General features: G+C 46.6%; 1 protein-coding gene across 10 annotated transcripts in view; it reads right to left on the bottom strand.

Annotated features, from left to right (window-relative positions):
* Nucleotides 1-19,400, bottom strand: part of NF1 (neurofibromin 1) — a 73,191-nt gene extending 53,791 nt beyond the window's left edge. For 3 of the 10 annotated variants that reach the window (XM_072916741.1, XM_072916734.1, XM_072916736.1), the window contains exons 1-14: nucleotides 19,180-19,399; nucleotides 11,667-11,810; nucleotides 10,093-10,176; nucleotides 8,297-8,487; nucleotides 5,741-5,847; nucleotides 5,414-5,481; nucleotides 5,100-5,175; nucleotides 4,424-4,581; nucleotides 3,757-3,930; nucleotides 3,465-3,587; nucleotides 3,095-3,169; nucleotides 2,580-2,711; nucleotides 1,682-1,726; nucleotides 356-490 (exon numbers count right to left, since the gene is read on the bottom strand). In XM_072916741.1, coding sequence (XP_072772842.1) covers nucleotides 356-490; nucleotides 1,682-1,726; nucleotides 2,580-2,711; nucleotides 3,095-3,169; nucleotides 3,465-3,587; nucleotides 3,757-3,930; nucleotides 4,424-4,581; nucleotides 5,100-5,175; nucleotides 5,414-5,481; nucleotides 5,741-5,847; nucleotides 8,297-8,487; nucleotides 10,093-10,176; nucleotides 11,667-11,810; nucleotides 19,180-19,239 — 1,572 coding nt within the window. In that variant the 5' untranslated portion in view covers nucleotides 19,240-19,399. Of the gene's footprint in view, nucleotides 1-355; nucleotides 491-1,681; nucleotides 1,727-2,579; nucleotides 2,712-3,094; nucleotides 3,170-3,464; nucleotides 3,588-3,756; nucleotides 3,931-4,423; nucleotides 4,582-5,099; nucleotides 5,176-5,413; nucleotides 5,482-5,740; nucleotides 5,848-8,296; nucleotides 8,488-10,092; nucleotides 10,177-11,666; nucleotides 11,811-19,179 lie in introns of all 10 variants that reach the window. The other 7 variants (XM_072916739.1, XM_072916740.1, XM_072916737.1 and 4 more) reach the window with 4 other exon arrangements.
* Between the last annotated feature and the right edge of the window lie 1,791 nt (nucleotides 19,401-21,191).

Genomic DNA, 21,191 nt, shown 5'->3' with positions numbered 1-21,191 from the left:
TATTTTTATATTAAACCATCACAGGCCTGAGAAAATGGAAGATCTAAGACAGTACTCATTGAAATGATGACTAATTTCCAACCCCCCTTGTTTTAATTTTCTTCTATTCCCCTCTCCTTCCCCCACCTTCCCCTTCAGAGTCACAGAACTTCATACTCCCTCTCATTGTGTTGCTGATTCTATAAAGTCTCTTACAGTTTCTTTTTCCTTTAAAACCACAGGAGCACAACAGCCAGAGAAAAAGATGAGTAGGAAGTGTCCTAGATGACCAGGTGACCATTAATTTTTATTCATTTAGTAGCTTCAAAAGTAAATTCCACTATGACTGAACGGTATGACAGTAGGATTTACTTACACACAGCAAAAGCTTTGGATCTGCATGGATCAGTTTCACCAAGGACAACAGCAAGAACTTGTAGCTTCTGGTTTCCAAATCAGTAGGTTTTTCTTTAAATTTAAGGCTTGTCATTTTCTCCTTAAATGTAAGGCTCTGATAGAAGGAAAAAAATCCCAGTCTTTGTCAGGAAGGTAGTCAAACATAACTGTTATAATTAAACATGCTATGAAATGTATTGTTTTTATCATCTATATTCAAGAGAAAGTTTAAGAGTATACAAAACTCAAGTATAGTCACAGCCTTCTAGTTCAAAACCCCTCCCTCACAGGCAATCACTATTATATCTTTAAAGTTCCCTTAACAATTGTTTCAATAAGCTGCATATGGACATAAGAAAATTTTTTGCAGAAGATACAAACTGTGGCAAAAGCAAGTGGAAGAAGGACCAAAAAGAATTACTGGTTATTTCTCTGGTCTGAGACAGAAATAAAAATAAATGTTTCCAACTTGTTCTGAGTACATGAGAGAGAATTTTTTCCAAAGGCAAAGTAATGTCTTTTTTTTCTGCTACAGCCCCAGGCCAGATGTTTGCATGTTCACCTCAACACCCTCTGGAAAATGAACCTTTCAGTTCGGCAAGGCACACAGGGCATTGCTTAAATATAAAAATAATCTGCCTCCAGCTGAAAAACCAGTGAACTACTTGTAAGTTTTGAATAAAAGGAGAAAAGTCTAGGTTGAAATCACCTTCAAGGTGACTGATGAGCTATGAAATTGTATGATTAAATTCTACAAGAAATTAGGTCTTCATAAGTAGTTCATAAGTAGTTATTGTGCAAATATATGGAATAAAACCTACTGCATAAAGCATCTGATCAAGAAATTGATAGCACAGTGGTAGAGGCAGCTAAGTCTGTGCTGAGCCTTACTTTGCCACAGCTCAGGGATTCCTAGGAGAGGCACGTGGGGAAAGGAGATGTGTTTCTGTGAAGTCATTTGTTGCCTCCACACAATCCAAACTAAAATGTCAGTGAGAAAGCCAGGCCAAGCTCCATGCAATGCACCGAGGGACCAACAGGGAGGGACACTGACAGACAGCACCAGACGAGGACAGACACGAGGGAGTTCAGCACCAGTGAGCTCACGCTGGAAATCAGGAACTAGTTCTAAACCAGAGCAGGGGCACGGGGGAAGAGCATCGTGCAGGGCACAGAACCAGCAGTGCCTTCCTGGGGAAGGGGCTCCACTGGCGCTGCTGGGGGCTGGCGGGCTCTGCGGGTAACTATGCACAGAAAAGTCAGCGCAAGGAAGGGCTTTTCTGCGGTAGTTACGGGTCATACTTACAGCAGCAGAGGCCCAGGGCCATGCAAAGCAGGGGCTGGCGGGCGTCTGAGCACGTGGGCAACAGCAGCCAGGCACAGGGAAAGTTAGAAGCAGAAGACAAAGCACCACCAGTCAGAGCAGGGGTATTGTCAGGGCAACTATTCTCCAACAGATGAATACACACAGGTGAAAAGCAAGTTAAACATGGAGTAGCTTTCAACCAAAAGCATTGTGCTCATTTGCTCTCCTTTGAGAAGCCCAACAGGAATACTTTTATGTCTCATTTTAGGCTCTCTAAACCAACCTACCAAGACCACTTGCCACAGCAGAAGTCCTCAAGGAATCTTCAGAGGAGAATGAAGCAACACAGCTGTGTGTGGACTTACTGGAAGAATCTGGATGAACTACAAATTCGAATTTACTCAAGACTTTCTCTAAGACAGCCAAGAATATTGACTTTATTTCATAATGATTGAAAAATCTTTTACTTTGTTGCTGTCACCAAGACCAAACGGTCAACTTGCTCAACATAAAGCAAGACAAATGAACATGCCAATCATGGTAAAAGTATCAGTTTTCAGTGACTATCTTTACACACAGAATGCTTTGGTTTTTCACATTAAGCAAGGAGGGACATGTTAGCTGGCTGTTCACAGAGCCAGAAAGCTTAAAATGGACAGTTAGCCACAGAGGACAGTTAGAGGACAAATACTTGTACGTGGCCAGTTTAAAAAGCAGCAGGAAAACTGAGAGACACTGAACTAGGAACAGCCAATCCCCCAGCACTGCAGGGCTGCAGAGCACGTGTGGCTCCCTGCTGCTCTGCGCATCACCACGTTCTTCCCCCCTCTGGCGTCGGGCGCAAAGGTGATGAAGAGGAGGGCAGGGCACGGGACGGCGGGAGGTGCCCGGGGCTTACCGGGGTCATGCGGATGGCGGCGTGCGCCCCGCAGCCCTGCATGGCGCGGTGCAGCGTGTCGCTGAACATGCTGCGCAGCTCCACGGCGTGGCAGTACACGGCGTCGATCCGCGGCCACCAGTCCAGCGCCGACTGCAAGGCAAGGGCAGCGCTGACCCCGAGCCAGGGCTCCGGGGCCACCGAGGCTGAGCGTGACCAGCCCTCACCCCAGCGCTCTGCACACTGTTACCAGCACGCCCATCATCATCCCGTGTGTAACCTTCCAATAGGCTTGTAACTGAAGCAACGATTGTAACGATTGTAACAATCAAACTAGTAACCTTTAAACAGGCTGCAACTGAAGCGATTCCAACCTAGCTGCTCACTACATCACTCTGCCTCCTGAACAGGCACCAACCCCGAGACGTTCTGTGCTCACAAGACTTGGTTCGCTATCCAAATGGTATTTACTAAGTAGATATTGATCTGAACAGAAGCCCCAGACACCGAGCTGATGAAATACTGCCAGAACTTACGTTTGTGATGATTCGGTGGAGTGAATTTACCAGCACATAATGAAATGTTGATGGGGAATTCTGTGCCAAGCAGATCTACAATAAAATACATAAAAGCCACTTAGGAATATCTTTGTCTTTGCCATCTTTCTTATCATCCTAAAAAACATTCTGGAGCCTTTTTATTAAATTGACAAAGCTGTCAAATCTGAACAAGAGAAGCCTAATCAGCTGTGAAAAGATTTATCAAAACATGCAGGGATTCATTACTAAGGGATATTTATACAGTTGAACAAATTTATGAGCTCCAAGCTGCTGTTAGCACAGCTTTTATAACTGACAGGTCGTCAATAGTATGCAGAGAATGACTTACCATAAGCAGTGCTCTTACCTTGAAGTGTTGGTTATTGTGAGGATTTATGCGGAAGCAGGAAACTAAGCAGTCAATCATCAGGTCTACATCTGCATTCTGATTGCCTCTTGAAAAAGGTTTGCTTGGGTTAAACAGCAAATTCTATATAATTCAGAAAAATATAAATATATAAATCAGATACCGTGATTATTCCTGGCTACTTTTAATACAAAATTTTCCACTGAAAACCACTGTTATTCAATTAAGAAATTCAAAGTTAACTTTATTATTTCAAATTTCTTCACTGCAATTAGGAAACAGACATTCTTACCTTAAGATCTACTACCATGGACTGCACTAGCAGGAAAATGACAGAATTATCTTCCCAATTTATGTATGTAGATGCTTTGCACAGTTTAACACAAGCAATAGCAGCACTTTCAGTCAACTGCCTACTCCCACTGTGTCCTGCCAGGGCCTTCCTGAGATTGTCCAGGAACAGCTTCTGCAGAATTCAAACCAGGGACAGTTATAACCAGACTGGATGCAGCACCCTGGAGAAATCTTGTCATTATTAAAGTCATTCCCTTTGACAGACGTGAGGCAATCAGAATGGCACAAGAGGTGGTTCACTCTCAGCCCTAAGCAGGTTCTGCAGGTGCTGTAGCTGTGGGGCTCACAGCCCCCTGCAGAACCCAGAACCTCAGCACAGCCATTTGCTGTGGGTGGAGGCAGAGGAAATCACAGTACAGAGATTCAAATCTCCAAGGAAATGGAAAAGTTCTGAAATAACAGTGTTTAGGACATACTATCTGTATGAATTACTGACAGTAAAAGAACATATGTAAGGTGAGAACTTAAAAGTGCATAAATTTACATATGGAATTGCAACATGCTCTTGAAGGAGAAAAGACAAAATTGAACATCCCTGAAATACAGAATCAGCAAAACCAAGCAGACTCTAGAAAACAGAGCCAGAATTCCACTGTTTCTCTTACCTTGTTCATTTTAGTCTCCTCTACCACATCCTTTGCTATATCTTGGATTATCTCTGGACACAGGACCAGGAGGATGATCTGCAGTGGCCACACTGCTGCTTTACGTTTCGTGCTTTCAGCAAAGCCATCCACTAAATCAAACAACTTCTCAGCACAGTCTGCATAAAACATAAGCCCAAGTCCAACACCACTTTTAACTATGAAGAGGTAAAGAACAGGTAAAGGTATAAAAGAACAGAGGGATAGTTCCACCTACACAAAAGGAAAGTTCTGGTCTGCACATTACTGACATGCTACTGGGGATCAAATGGTCTCAACCCAGTTAAAGACATGGTTTACCTGAAAATATAAATTCTCCTCTCTTTTTCACTAGAGACAAGTAAAGGTGATGTTCTCTAAGATTTTACCCTGTATCAAGATGAAAAATATAAATTTAAAGAGTCTCCATCTTTTGGGGTTTATTTCTTTGTGTTGTGAAGCACAAAGTTAATCTCTTTTAAGAGGGAAGTCAGGAAAGAAAACAGACAGGAACACACTCTTGCCTGCCCTGACAAAGGCTGACAGAAATTTATTTATTTGCAGGCTGCACGAGGAGCAAAGAGGGCACAAAATGCAAGTGAATGCATTGGGGATGTCTGAGAAACCAGCCTTGAACACTGCACGTGTTATGCCTTACCAGCCATGTCAGTCTGGGGAGTTTGGTACAGCTTTGTGAATTCATCAGGATAGTTTTCCACCCAGTTCCAAAATGCCTGCAGATAATGGGAAACACCTTCAGATTCCAGAACTTCAACAGTTTTACTAAATTACACATTTAAACAAAGAGGCATTATATTCTTAATTCTAATCACTCAAAATTTCTTGCAAAACATATCTGCATCAAAAGGAGGCAGCAATTTTTATTTTATAGTAAATTACTGAACTGCAACTATTCCTAAACTAGAAGAAAGTCTGTGAATAAGCAATGAAAGGGAAGTATTGAACACTTACCTTCTCAAGACTGTTGATAACAGCTAACTGAGCTACTTTCTTAAGAGCTTTAAACTTGAATACAGTCTCTGTAAATATAAAACATATCTGCATTTAGAACAAAAAATTCTTCTAAAAACAACACAGGTTATACAAGATATTTGAAGTGCAAATCAATTTTCAAATCAATGTTTTACTAGTACTTAACTACTTTTAAATACTTCAGTAAATACATGACTGCTTGGAGTAAAACAGAGCAATAAATCCCAGATGTATCAACTGCACTGTGTCATCTCTGACTAACCAGATTAAAATAGAAATATTTCAAAACACAGGCTCCGATCATACCTTGCAAGAGTCGCTTGAGTTTTGAACAATCCACACTAATGTACTGTAAAAGTTCAATATCATGAACATCAGCATTATCTTCTGAACAAACAGTCAGTTCCTGCAATCTAAAAATACGCAAAGTAAATAAACTTTTCCATCAGATCCTGTCAGACAGGTATGAACACACCTGTGAGATTATACATTTCAAGAGCAGGGGAATGTTCCATTATCTCAGATAAACATTTCCAGATTTAGAAATAAAAGATCTTGCACAATTAAGACTTAATATTACATTCTTGTGCCATCCTTATAGTGAAAATGGAGCTAGAAACCCGTGATGAGTCTTACAAGATGTCAGTACCTTCTTTGGATTGACTGTGCCCAAGACTTGCCTAAATCCTCCCGTTATCCACCCTCCTGTGGCAGTAACCTTGTCATCTTTTCAACCAAACACTGAAGTCATGGGCTCCTGACACCTTTAGGCCACTGCTCCTTCACAGCAGGCTCTGCCCCAGGTAAGATCTCGGAGCACAGCAGGGACTGATGGTACTGGATACCACTGCAGTGAGCTACAACCATTCTTACTCCACATTTCTCTGGCCTGAGCACACAGGATGAAGTTTAATCACAACAGCATCTTTTCACACTGCTGTCTGAGAGAATGTACTCAGCATCTCCCAGACACCAAGCCACTGATCACTGCAGCATCTGCTCCCACAAACTCGGGACTGACATGGCTCCTTCCAAGGCTACAGATGTGTTTCAGACAAGGAATGTGATTTCTAGTACTGGACACAAAAGCAGTTCTTCATGTCTTCAGCGCCAGGGAAACTTAACAGCCCTCGCTGGGAATGGGAAGGTCCCCACTGCTATGCTTTTCATGCCAAAAATCCCCCAGCTGCTGTGCAAGGCCCAGAAATATGCCTCAACAGGAAACCCAGGTCAGGGATCAGCAGTGCTGACTGGCAGCAGGCTGACCCCTGTGGAGACCAGCAACAACTGGTCAAACATTTAACTGTTGCTGTACAAGCCATCTGCAAGGGAAAACAGGTTAGGGGAAAAGCACTCTGCTCCAGCTCAAAGGGATGCTGAGGGGGCTTTGGAGCAGGGGAGCAAGCCATGCTACAGGCATACAAATACACACAGATCCAGCCACTAGATTCAAAGATTCTCAAAAAATTTCAACCGGAAAATGCTTCCAATAAAAGGAGTAAAAGAAATTGTTTCCCTTTCCATAAGCAACAAAACACTATCAATCTATAGAGTAAAACCACATCCCCCATGCTAGCTGCCAAGTCTATGTTCTTGAAACAGAAGTTATTAAAGACTCTGTAACAACTTTGAAAATACTTTAAATTTCAATTTACTCAATCATTTTAGACTGATTTCTAAAACATAAACATTTTCCAAAGAAATATATAAATATATGAGGAAAATATAAATCTTTGTTTCAATTAAATTGGCTCATTCATTGCTATGTGACCATGTAAGGCTGCCCAAGCTCCACTTCTAATAAATCAAGAATGATGTCAACTGTAACACTGCATGACAAAAGCTAGGCTACTTCAAGCACCTTTCAAAAATCATCAAAGTATTTCAGTAATAAAAAGCTTAGCACACCACTCTAGTGGACTGACAAATGCTGAAGCATCAGGATCTGGAACAGAGCAAAAAGAGCAAATAGATGGAAATTTTGGGGCTGTCTCCCTTCTTACTTAGAAAAGCCAGTTATTTTTACAGTAAATGTGCTGTGAAACTCAAGTCAGTCAGAAGAAAAACGGGTCTTTTCCAATGACTTAAAAACAGCCCAGCTGTTTGTCAGGCATAAGACAGATTTAACATAAAAGCTTCCTAGCAGGAAAACAACCATGGGGCTCCAGCAGAGCTGTGGACAATCACCAGCTTTCATTCTAAATTTGTAAGAAAATGGATACAAGAATTAGCTTCAGCATTCTTTTTTCCAAGACACCTTGCACCCACAAGAACTTATTCAACTTCTTCCTCTGCATTATCTTCATTCACTATTTTCACTGGTACTTTTGAAAGCAGATTAAAAAAGCAATAAATGAAGCCAGCAGTAACCCAGGATGGGGTTGAAACAGGTTCATTTTATAACCTGAAACCCAAGTAACACTGTGAAAGCTTGAGAACTTGAAAGGTTCTCCACTTGAGAACTACTTCATTAAAGAGCATTTAAAGCATTGGCTCCTCTGAACAGCCTGCAGCTGGTGGCAGACAGAGGCTGCAGGCAGCAGTGCAGATGCTGTCCCTCCTTAAGCCTGCAGGCAGCAGTGCAGATGCTGCCCCTCCCCAGGCCTGCAGCAGTGCAGATTCTGCCCCTCCCCAGGCCTGCAGGCAGCAGTGCAGACTCTGCCCCTCCCCAGGCCTGCAGCAGTGCAGATGCTGTCCCTCCCCAGGCCTGCAGCAGTGCAGATTCTGCCCCTCCCCAGGCCTGCAGCAGTGCAGATTCTGCCCCTCCCCAGGCCTGCAGGCAGCAGTGCAGACTCTGCCCCTCCCCAGCCCTGCAGCAGTGCAGATGTTGTCCCTCCCCAGGCCTGCAGCAGCAGTCAGTACCTGGTGGAGATGCGGCTGAAGACGGCATTGAAGTTGTTGCAGCTGAGCGAGAAGAGCACGCCTGAGGCGGAGCTGCGCAGCTCGGCCGCGTGCTGGTTGCCCTCGCGGTAGGTGTGGATGAAGTGGCAGATCTCGGGCAGCAGCTGCTTCACCAGCATGGTCTCGTCCAGGCGCATGGTGTCCTTCGGTTGCTGCAGACAGACGTTCCCTGAGCTCTGCTCGGGCGGCAGCGCCCGCAGCACCCGTCCGACCTCCCCACCTGCCAAACCGCCCGCGCCTCCAGCCGAGGACACCGGGCTGATGGAGCTCATCGGGCCAAACAGCACAGCAGCTCCTGGAGCAGCACAGCTCTGCTCCAGGAACGTGTGCCCTGCTGCTGCGTCAGGGAGCAGCACAGCACTGCCTACCTCGGCTTCCACTGAGGGCTCGAGGGCAAAGCCCACCTCGCTTCCCTTTGCTTAGGGGCTTGGTGGCCACATTTTGACAGCGAGTGTTTTATATTTAAAATGAACCAAAAAGAGGTGTTTCTCTCTCGCTCTTGCCGGGAATTGCTCTATACGAGTCAAAAATGGTTTAATTTCCCCACAAAATAAAAATCTAATTTTTGCCAGTTTGCACAGTGTGAGACATAAGGAAACTATTTACAGAGGAATTCAAAGTAAAACTTTGCTCTACTAAGAGCAAGTTTTAACAGAAGGGTCAGCACTAAAGCTTTCTAAAATTCTACCAATGAGTTCTCCATAGGGAATTGGGAAGTTTCAGAGACTCCTACTTAGTTGACCTGAGTCCTGTTGCCATGAGAACTTGATGAAACATTGAGCAAGAAATCCATCTGAAGATACCACAGAACACAACACGCTTTGTACAGAGCTTTGGCTCACTCTGACTTAACATATTCTGCCTCAAAATGCTCTCATTTCAAGTGACAGAGCAAGAAACATTCAGCACAATTTTAGGCTATTTAAATATGATGATCTATCAGGAAAACCACAGTTTCAAACATTATGCATAGAAGAAGTATTTAAAAATACCTAAATTCTGAAGTTAAAATTCTGGTTTTTTGACTCAAACTGTTCTTTTGACTCAATGTATCAAAGACAAAGTGCCAAAAAGAGGCATTTTCCTCAGCTGTAAAAGCTGGAAATTGAATACAGCTTAAAAATACAATCCCATTCTTGTTAATAGAACAAACCACTGCAAATCTCGCTCTCAGTGAAGTTTGGCTCTGCAATTCCAGCTCAGCACAGTAAGCTGTACAAGCAGCACCACACTCTTCCCAAAGGGACCAGCAAACTGCCTTGCAGCAGCTCTGCCTGGAAACCTCAGGCCTGCACTCCCAGTGGAGATTTGGACATGGTTAACTAATGTAATCTAGGAAACACCTGCAGAAATCATCTCTAGAGTAGTGGCAGCAAAGTTTCTGCGGTATATAAAAGCACATGGAAAATTACTTCGACAAATGAAAGTTTTAAGACATTTAAAGAAAACTCAGCACTGTATACAGAGAACTAAGTAGCACAAAATGAAAAACTTGTACTGAATCCTCTGCTACTTTTAACAGGAAAAAAGACCATTAATTTTAGGCAATAAAAAGCACCCTCCAAATTGTTAATGCATCAATTACATCAACTACTTGCATTTATAAAAAGTTTTAGTATTTTTAAATGGCATTAATCCTATTTTGCTCTAAATCTGACTAGTTTTTAGAACCAGTAACAACAGATACACAAGCATTTGACCTGTATTCTCCAACCCACTGGATTCCAAGTTAGAATTACTTATGCAAGCCTACTCACCCCTGCCAGACATTTTTCCAGTGTATCCAAGATAATCAGCTGAGATAGATATAAATTCTTTTCAGCAGTTTCTCCAAATATTCTCTAGAAGTAGAATGGATTCATCTGAGACACAGATCTTTGACTTGTCATGTAATGAAAGGGAAGCAGCAAAGTGGCACAGTAAATTATGGCTCCATTACTGCTCTGGTTTGGAGTTTAGACATAAAGCCAGCAAAAGTCAGATTAAAATAGGAATTAAAACCTTATCACTAAAGAAATATCTTTGTCCAGTCTCAATGCCAAATGCAATAAGGAACCAGCAGCCCCTGCAAAGGAAGACTGGAGGTGCCCTGCAGCCCTCACCTCCACCAGGCCCACTGGCTGCCCAGAAACGTGGGTTCCACCTTTCAGAACCTGCTTTGGTACCAGTTAGTGCTGACTCTTTTGCAGTTCTCTACAGGATGCCCCACTGCAGACACGGGCAGGATTCCCTCGGGTGCTCCAGCCAGCACCCAGTCCTGTGCCAACAACAGCCACTGCCTCCAGCAATATTAAAACCGCAAAATAAAGCAGGAAAGACTCAGCCAAAATCATATTGGTACAACTGCCCACAGAGCACCTGTCAGAGTCAGCCAGAGAAGTTTATTTTACCCCACGCAGGGGTGGCTCACCTCAGCCCAGGTTTCAGCTGAGACTCTTTCTGAAACCAAGACTGTAATGACAGTGTCTCTTGGGTTGGTGTGTTCCAGCTACAGAAACCCTTCCCAATTACTGCTGCTTCCCACAGAAGCTCAGACCATCACACGGGACAAACATTCACACCTGCTCCTCAGAGCAAATGTTGACTTTTGAATTGACACTTTCAGCTAGGTCTTGCCTCTCAAAATCTGTGTATTACGTACAGAAACTTCTTTTAACTGTACAGTTTTCTCATTTATCAGCCAACCACCTTGCACATCAATGTGTTCCCTCATGCCTGTAGAGCTTAATTAAAATAAATTCTCTCTCCAAAGGGATTACAGGTAACTTTAAGCAGCCTAAAATCCCCAGCAGCAGGGCAACCTATTTTCTCATTTTATCTGTCCTCTGCAGTTCCAGCAGATGCACATCCCTGTACAACTGACACCCAAGGGCTGACTCCAAAGAATGTCTCTAAAACCATAATAAAGTACTGCCAGAGCCTGGCCAGTTCTGTTACCTGTTTGGGAAGATTCCAAATGATCCCTAATTACATGGATTCAAAACTCAATGAACTAAACTTTTCTCATGGCAAAGGTTCTGACTGAAACTCATCTGGTTGTTAAAAAATAATCTATTTTATATACACAGACACACAGTAAAACACCCAGGCAGCCTGGAAAATTCAAATAGCTCAAGTTTTGAATCCCTTCCCTGCCCCAAAGTCCCAATGCCTTTCTGTGGAACATGGCCCTGATGGATGCTGCTGGTGAACTTCAGAACAGAAAATAAGTAAGTGTAAAAGGCAAGCAACAATTTGACTAAATTTCAAGTAATTCTCTGCAGATTTTACAATAGAAATAAATAACTATTAAAAAAAAATTCACCAAACAATGCAAAATTAGAAAACTTACCATATTATTAACATTTTTTAAGATATTGGTGAGACCACTGATGACCAGGGAAAACTTGTACTTGGAAATGTTGATGAGACATTCCTTGTTGTGCTCCGTGCTGACTTTGGTGTGGGTATTCTGCTGGCAAGCCTTTATTGGAAGCTACAAGAGAGAACTGTTATAAGCTTTTTCACATTGAAATTTACAGCTTTAAAGACAGGTTAAAAACTTGTGACACACCAGAAATCACCTTGAAAAACTTTCTACAAGAGACAACAGCGAACACATTCTTTCATCTTCTCTACATTTATCTTTCCATTAGTTATCTATAAAACAAAATGCTTAAGCTCACCTGTTCCTTTTTCTGAACTGAAACTAAACCTCTATTTTGTGATAAATTTTCTACAACCTGGATGCCAAAGCAATCAAAAGGAACAGAAAAATGTGAGACAGAATTGTAAGAAAAGAGTCTTTATTTTAAAAATGGGCTTATTAAAGCCCAAAAATCTTCCAAGGCTAATACCTGAGAGAAAAGAATGCATCTTGGGACCTGAGGGGAGGAAGACCCCAGCAGGTCCCAGAACAGGTGAGCTGGAAGGCAGCAGGTGCTCCATGTGTGTCCCCTGCTCTGTCACAGGCAGACTGGCCAAGGAGGAACCAGTGCTGGCCCTGCCTGCAGCCCCCACAGACATGGGAATCTTTGGGGTCCTCCTACAAACACTCCCAGTGATGAATCTCAGCCTCAAACACACTTGGAACACCTGTAAGCCACATGTTACCTGCCCCTGCCTGTTGTATTGTGTTGTTTGGTTTGTCCCTGTTTTTCCTCATTTATGGTTTCATCCCAAGTAGTCTCCCCTTCCCTAAATGTTAAATCTCCCAAATCCCTAGGAAATTCCTTGTTGATCCCCATATGCCCTCCCTGGCACCTTGTCTGTCACTCAACTCCCCAGCCCCTCTCTCTAGAAGCTTCTACAAAGGGTGTGGAGTGCTTGGGCAGGGGTCCCCCTCCTCAGCTCCCCAATACGTTGTCCTGCTGTCAATTACTCCATGTCCCACTCCCCTCTGTCCCCCCATGGTGGATAGCCAAACCCCTCCTTTGTTCCCACCCCCTAAGAAAAGGGGCTGCTCTGTCTCCTCGGGGGCTTTCCCCCTGAGGGCAGGAGCTTCCCGGAGCTCCCAAAAAACCTCGGATGGATAGAGCCTGCATTGTCTCCTCTGGGTTCCCTCACCATCGCTGACAGAGCCTTCCCAGGAAGGACTCACAAGCCCTAGCTGCCCCTCCACACTCCTGGGCACGGAAGGGTGCCCTGAGCCGCTGTGGCGCTGCTGGCAGGAAGCACCAAGAACATTCGTGGTGGGCACTGCGGCACCTGCCCAACAGCCAGAAGTAAAAACTAGACCCAAAATCCATCTTCTCCCAGCAAGAGAAGATTCAGAGTGACTGCACAGCACCAAGATGTTCCTGCTGCCTGTGAACACTGGGTACTTTGTCTCCTGCTGTACCCAAATTCTTCAGGGGTCACAAACAAGTCACTTCCCAGGCATACACCCACTCCCCCTGCCCGCTCCCAGCCACCACTTGTCAGAAACAATAATTTCACTCAGGATTTTTATTTTTTAAAAGCAAACTAACATAGGAATATTTATGCCATTTGTATTTTAAAGTGTCACCTTGGAATTCCCTATCCATAGGAGCTTGAATTGCTACTAAAAATTTTAACCAATTTTGACCAGAATTGTGAATAAAGGTGTATTCTGAAAGACACCAATAGTTCAGTGGAAATGCCATGCTGTAATATTTGTGCATTAGAAAAGATTATCAGAGAGAGAGAGAATTTAAGAGAGGGTAAAAGAAGGATTCCAAGGAATTATAATCAGCTTTACAGCTGCAAAGTGCCTTAGGAGGCACCTCCATGCTGGTGGCCCTGGAAGGACGCCCTCCCCACTGCCCCCCTGCAGCCACCTGACACCACCTTCTGCTGGGGCAAGTCCAAATGCCCAGATTTCAAATGCAAGGTGAGCGGTACTGAAGAACCCCAGCGTGGAGCACTTTTGTCTACCAGTTCTGACTGCAGTGTGCCTGGCCCAGCCTGACCCCTGGGAGGGAAAAGGGCACTGACACCCTGTCCTGCTCTGATGCCATGGGCTGACTCCTCCTGTGTACGAGCTGAGCTTTGCTGCGGGTCCAAGCTCCATTCTTTTAGCACCATGGACATCGGCTGAGTCTTTCCTCAGAGAATGACTGACTCTTAGGGAAGGAGTAGATGGTCCTGGCACTCCAGATCAGACCAAAGACCCCGGAACAGCAGCAGGTCCCCGGGGAGCACCAGACCCAGACGGGCTCCGGGAGCTGTGGCACCTCCAGGACAAGGGCCGAGGCTCTGCCTGCACAGACACCCTCAGCAGCAACTCCCGTGGGGCAGTCCAGCCCATTCCCACCCGACTTTGTGACTCCCTGGCACTTTGGGCTGCAGGGCTTCACAACAGCGAGAGGCACTCCAATGTGCTCGCTTTACCCCCTGAAAAGCAGAATAAACAGCATTTATGACTCAATCTTTGTTTTCACTGTCAGATGTTATTTTTACAATGCGTTTCTGGAAGTCATTGGAGGATGATAGATACATTTAATTTAAAATTTCACTATTGCTAGTACTTTTTATTTGAATTTTCAAGTCTCTGTGCTGACAGCAGCAGCAAAGCTCAATACCACTGAGTGCTAAAACACTTGAGAAGAGCCTCTCAAAGAAATTGTGTCATAGATCTAGTTCTGTGTGCTCCCATGCCAGAGAAACATCACATTACACACTTCTGGAGCTTCCTGCCACAACAGCCACTACAACAAGGTCACTTAGAAGTAAAATTGCTTTTTATACTATCATTTAAAATAAGAAACTATACAAAAAGGAAATATTAGCACTGTTATTTTGGGGGCTTTTATTTCTCAGCTCTTTGTGCACTCTGACACGTTGGAACATTTTATTTCCCCTCATAGAATGCAGTGCCAGTGCTGAGTGACTAAAGAGAATCTACTTTACTTCTCTACAAATATCCATTAACCTAAACACTAAGGGGCAGGGGAAGCTGAAATTTTATTTTCATTGACTTTGATTTTATTAAAAAAAAAAATACTAACAAATGGGTTCCTGTAGAGCTATTTGAATTAAAAACAGAAATTAGAGCACAAAGCTTAACTATAACTGGGGCTTCAAACTCTGAACACATGCTTTGCTCTGAGCAGCAAAGGGACAGTCACTGCCCCAGCTCAGCCCCTGCCACCACTGGAGCCAAAGAAGCCACAGAGGACAGGGAACAATGGCACTTGGGTCTAAATTTTGCCTTATTTCATGCAGTGGACAAAGGCAAAACAGGTAGATGAAATCTGGAACATTTACAGCTACCAAATTGTAAATCTTTGAGACAAAGAAAGAAAAAAGATTTACTGTGTTTGGGTTTTTTTTTACTTTTAGCCAAAAACATTCAGTTTAAGGAATCCTGCCTTGGTCATAGATACTAATTATTTAGAAAAAAATGGGTGTTTTTCATGCGTGTGAAGTGATTAGCAATATCTGTTTCAGGTATTCTCTAGTCTGATGCAAGAAGGTCCAATCTTTTGTTATATGAACATGGACATTGGTTTGCAACTACCACCACTGACAGGCCTGAGTGTCTGTAAGTTGTGCACTCAAGCTGTTGAGAAAAGCTACAGTGAGCCAGGGATTTTGCTTTATCACTTGTAATGAATGAACACAAAGTTAAATCAACTGTACTTAGTTGGTACTTAATACTCTGGAGAAACACACAACATCTAGGAAAAAATCCCTAGTGCTATCCTTAACAGACCCAAAATCCACCTCAGTTCATCCTTCCAAACAATTTCTTGGAACTTTTCAGCAGACTGTAAGACACACACGTACTGGTGACAGAAAATCCCCACAGCACCACCCCTCCTCAGCATCAGCACTGTCAGAACCAGACACAAATCCCTCTAAATCAACAGGCACCTTCCTCCCCTCTATGAACACACACCTGCTAAAGAGGCACTATCCCTGAAAAGAACCTCACAGTTCAGCACTCCCAAGAACACACAATTTTTTAAAGTTTTTATATAGGTTGCTCTAAAAATAAAGTGCTGTCAGAAGGTGAACTGGAAGTTGGTGCTGTGACCAATGGCGTATTTACCATCTTGCCAACACAAGCACTGTGCTAGGTGAGGAAGGGCCACGGGTCACCTGGACCCTTTCAGCAGCTCCTTAATGCAGTCAGGCAACACCTGTGGCACTGGGCATTTCCTTCCCTGTCCCGGGGCTGCAGCCCTGTGCAGAGCAGCACCTCAGCTGCAAATCCTCTGCACACACTCAGAGCCATCACACCGATGTCACTGCAGGTTCTGCTCCGGGGGAGATGGAGCAGCACGCCTTGTGCTCCAGCCTGGCTCAGCCCCAGCTCCTGGGCCAATCTGGCCCACACACAGCAGCTGTGGGCAGGAGCTGCACCTTCTGCCCAGCCCAGCCCAGCCTCACCTCCCAGCACAGGTACAGCCCTGGGGGGCAGGTCAGCACAGCACAGGAAACACCTCACACTACATCCCAGTACTACCAGTGATTTCCTCACAAGCCACGAGGGAAACCAGAGCTGGTACCTGCAACCACTGCTTCTGCAGGTCTCTGGTTCTGCACAGATTTCAAACACTGTGGACAAAAGTCAACAGCAGGAGGGAATATTTGCTTCAATTCAATACCTTTTAATTAAAGGGAGAATGGAACATTACTACTGATTTGCAGTTTTTAACTAAGAGCCATCACACCTCATGAACTACAAATAGGAAGCCTAAACCAAAATCCACATAACAAAAAGTCTTCTTTCTTTAAAACATATCAATCACAGAACCACAGGATCATTAATGTTGGAAGAGACCTCTGAGATCTTTGAGTCCTGTGACTGATCCCCACCTTGTCACAGCACAGAGCACTGAGTGCCACATCCACTCATTCCTTGAACACTTCCAGGGATGGGCACTCAACCACAATAACCACTTACATGGCCACAAGTTCATAAAGGATTAACAGTTTTTATTATATCTGATAGTTTTAAACCAATCTAGATAGAAATGGTTTGGGCAGTCAGATTCCTCCAACTATGTTCACAGCTCCTCCAGTGTCGTGCTTCCTGCGATTTCACATTGTAACACACTTAAAGCACTATGAAAACACAAAAAATAAAACTGGAAGTATTTCCATGGGAAAAACAGAGAGAATTTTATTTTCCAAAGCTCTGACTATGTCCGAAATCACAGGGAATTCCACAAATTTCCAGGCTCTTAGTGCTACTGCAGTCTAATTTCATCCTGTTCACCCCAAGTTTTGAAAAATACAATAATGAGTACTAAGTGCAGGCTCTGCTGAGAAGCGTGCCCATGCTCTCTGTCAGTGTGGTCTGGTCTCACAGGTCCCAGCAGCAGCTGAAGCCTGGGGGCAGCCCCAGGCCAGCCCAGCAGCAGGTGAGGGCTCACTGGAGAACAGGGAAGGTCTGGCAGCAGCTCCAGGATTTATTCTGCGAGCCAGGCACTGGTTAATTCACAAAACTCTGCCTGCCAGTCACTCCAGGCCCATAGAATTGTACACACAAAAGCAGATTTTGGTTAAAGCACCATTTGTAACAATAAACAAGAGCAGAGCAGTCTGGTTTGCCCTGATTTCCCTTGTTTTCAGTACCAATTAGCATCCCCTCAGCTTGCTGTTTCATCTTTCCTAAAATGAATTCAAACACTCAGCAAATGAATGAAAAGCCTATCTACATCTGTAAACTGGGAGGAAAGATGGTTACACTTTCCTTCTTTGCAAAGGAGGGAAGAAACCCTGGAAAAGTTTGCCCTCCCCTGCACAGAACAACCAAAACACAATGGACCTGAGCTGCCCTTGTCCCCCTCCTCACTCCAACCCACCCCGACACGCCAGCAGTGCTCCTGGTGCTGAATCCACAGGTCCTGCCTTCAGACAGACACGGGATGCAAACCCCACAGCTGCAAGAACACCACTGAAATTATCTGCATATATTCTGTATATTTTGATAAGACACCGTGACTGTGACCGACAATGATAGACTTGATGCATATTATCATTGTAACTCCACTATTTCAGTATCTCAATAATCAGAATAGCTTTCTTCCTATCCAGAGAGGACTCCTCCCCTACACCTATCCATAACCATGCCATAAAAAGTACCGAAAAGTAATTCTAAGTTTGTAACTCCTAACAGATGCTGGCAAGCCCAATTCCACAATATGCACAAAGAAGAGAAGAAAGCACAGGGCCTTTTAACACCAGTACATCAATAAATATTTTTTTGCATTATTGGGAGCATAAGCAATCCTATGTTTTCTAAGCTTTTGGAAAAAATTATGTATGACTCAAGGGTGAGAATAAGGTAACTATGCAAATGTCTATAATGTATTGCAAAAATGTGCCTCATTATAATGTCAAAAGACAAAGTTTGATATTTTCCTCTTCAAAATAAACTACATATAAATGCAAAAAGAAACAACTGGGTTTTTTTGCACCAGGCCACATCTTTCTGCAGGGTGTTGAAGCCCAGCAGCACTGAAGGACAGACGCAGCACAGAACAAGGCTCAGTCTGGAGGAGCAGCTCCACGTTTTTGATGGATTTACACCAAGCAGGGTCTCACAGAGCTGGGCCTCCTGTGAAACAAGGGCTGCACTCACAGTGTGGCAAAATGAGACAACACAGGAACTGATCACTGAACCTGAGGGACCTACCTTGGGAGTAGGGAAGGAGTTTAAGCACTGAGCTTAGCCCCACTGAGAGTCACCCACTTAATCCCAGTAAGCAGCTCCTGCTGGTGGATCAGAGAAATATAAAGCCTAAGGCCAACAAATCCCTCTTCCTCCCATTCAGAAAATCCTTCTCCAAACTACCGGCGCTGACTTTTGCAAGATGTGAACACCCATCACTGCAGCAGAACCAGCGGCCGAAGCGGCCCTGCCGCCCCAGGGCCGTGCTGGGGCTGCACACCGACATCGCCCTGGCGCCGGGGGCACGGCGGCACCGCCAGCCCTGCTCAGCCCCGCTCCCCAGGCTCTCCTGCCCTCCGGAGAGCCGGGCGATGGAAGGCGAGGCCGGAATCCCAGAGCGATGTGCACGGACACCCCGGGAGCGGCGGGGGGGCAGCAGGGGGGAGCCCGGCCCCTCCTCACCGCCGCTGCCCGCACAAGGACGGATGCGCCGCACCTGTAGCAGCCGGCCGGCAGCGCCGGGACCCCCGTGCGGCTGCCGGGGGCTACCGAGGGCTCCCGAGGGGCTACCGAGGGGCAGCGCGGCCCCGCCCCGGGCCCGCCCGGCACAAAGGGCGCCGGGGCCCGGGGCCTCGGCCCCGGCACGGGCGGGGAGCGGCAGGAGCGGCGCTGCCACGGCCAGCTCCGCCCGGGGAGCGGGGCCGCTCCCGCGCCGCGCGCCCCCGGCCCTCCCCGCGGCCCGGCGAGGGGGACGCGCCGCCGCCGCCGCCCCCGCTACCTGTTCGTCGAAGCGGTTCACCACGGCCTGCACCCACTCCACGGGCTTGTGCGCCGCCATGTCCCGGCGCCGCCGCCGCCCGCCCGGGGAGCGGCGGGAGCGCGCGGGCGGTGCCGGCGTCGCGGGCCCTCAGCGCGCGGGGCCCGCCATGACACCTCACCGGAAGCGGGAGCGCGCGCCGCCCCCGCCGCCGCGCCCGGGGCACACCGAGCCCCGCACTGCGCCTGCGCGCCGCCCCCGCCCGCGCCCGCGCGCTCCTGCGCCTGCGCCGGGAGGGGCCGGGCGGGAGCGAGGCGGGGCTTGGGAGGGCGGGGCCGATGTGGGCGGGGCCTGGAAGGGCGGGGCCGGGCGGGCCCGGAGCGTCCCCGGCCGTGGCGGGGCCCTGAGGGCCGGGACGGAAACAGCCCTCCGTGCTGCCTTTTGCCCGGATACACCGCCCTCCGTGCTGCCCTCCGCCCGGGCACACCGCCCTCCGTGCTGCCTGGACACAGCCCTCCGTGCTGCCCGGATATACAGCCCTCCGTGCTGCCCGGGCACACCGCCCTCCGTGCTGCCCTGTGCCCGGGAACATCGCCCTCCGTGCTGCCCTCTGCCCGGGCACACCGCCCTCCGTGCTGCCCTGTGCCCGGGCACACAGCCCTCCGTGCTGCCTTTTGCCCGGGCACACAGCCCTCCCTGCTGCCCGGATATACAGCCCTCCGTGCTGCCCTCCGCCCGGGCACACTGCCCTCCCTGCTGCCCTCTGCCCGGACACACCGCCCCCGTGCCCCTCCCTGCCCCGGCCCCTGCTCCCCCTGTCCGCCCCCTCACGGGACAGGAGCCCCGGCGGACGCTCTGTCCCCCTGCGGTGGGCACCTCCAAGCGCTGTGCGTGTCACATCGCCCGCAGGTTTGCTGTCTCGGGCTTGAATGCACAGCTGTATCTTACCTTTCAAATATAAACCCTCTGCAGCATTTCCTTCCTTTCTGGTGCATTTACCCTTTCAGATTCAGTTAATTTCTTGAACACCTACACTGTACCCAGGAGATCGGGGCCTCTCTGGCGTTACACCTGAACTGGCTCTTGGAGGTGACATTTGGCTTCTTGCTATAGAATTTTTTTTTTCCCTCCTCTTACATCTTTGTCTTCTGCTTTCCTCTATTTTATGTTTTCAACTCAAATTATTTATTTACTAACCTGTTTTCCTTCTGATTCCCTGAAGCCTCTGTTTCATGCTTTGATTTTTTTCTCTCCATTCCTCCCATTCCAGTTTCCCATTTTCACCAGCATTTGTCAAACACTCCAGCAGTGGCTCAAACATGCTGAGTGATACTTTTCAATTTCTATTTATCTGCTTTGGTCCAGAAAGCTCACATGCCTTCTGGAAGCATTCCTCTGTAAGGCATGGGTTTGATCCCAATTCCTGACGGACGGGGTGTCAGTGTGGGGAACCGTGCCAAATCTGCCATCGGGGTCAAAAATCGGGGTGTCTCTTGTTCTTAAGAGAAGCCCAACAAACAAACCCAAGTAAAGGAGGAAGGAAGGAAAGGACCCGCCGGGTTTCAGTGCGAGGTGCCTGCAGCCCTAAAGCCGCGGGTCTCACGCGGAGCTGCCGAGCAGGGCCGGGCGCGGCTGCCGCCCTTCTCCGCCCAGCCGGCCGCGCTCCCCGCGGGCTCCGAGCAGCCGCTGCCGTGCCTTTGTCCATCAGAGGGCATTACAGGCCGCTAAACGGCCTCGGCTCCCCTCCGCCAGCCGGGTTAAGGATTCTGTACAAAATACTCACATGGGAACTTCTATCCCAGAAAGCCCAGTCATCAAGGGATCATTCAAATGGTACATGATGTTTCACACGATAAATTCTAAACGCTAGTATTTCTGTTCCAGTAGAAATCTCATTTGGATGCAAAACACCGGGAGTTTAATCCCTGGTACTTGATCTGATAAAAGAAACAGTCTATTATCAGCGCCTCCTAAGAGCTCAGATATTCTAATTGCACTTAATGGAACAGTATATTTTCTGAAATAGAGGCTGC

This window comes from Taeniopygia guttata, chromosome 19, assembly GCF_048771995.1.
Source record: "Taeniopygia guttata chromosome 19, bTaeGut7.mat, whole genome shotgun sequence".
Classification (NCBI taxonomy): Eukaryota; Metazoa; Chordata; class Aves; order Passeriformes; family Estrildidae; genus Taeniopygia; species Taeniopygia guttata.
Note: the sequence above shows the minus strand (reverse complement) of the source record. Positions and strands in the feature narration are given on the sequence as shown.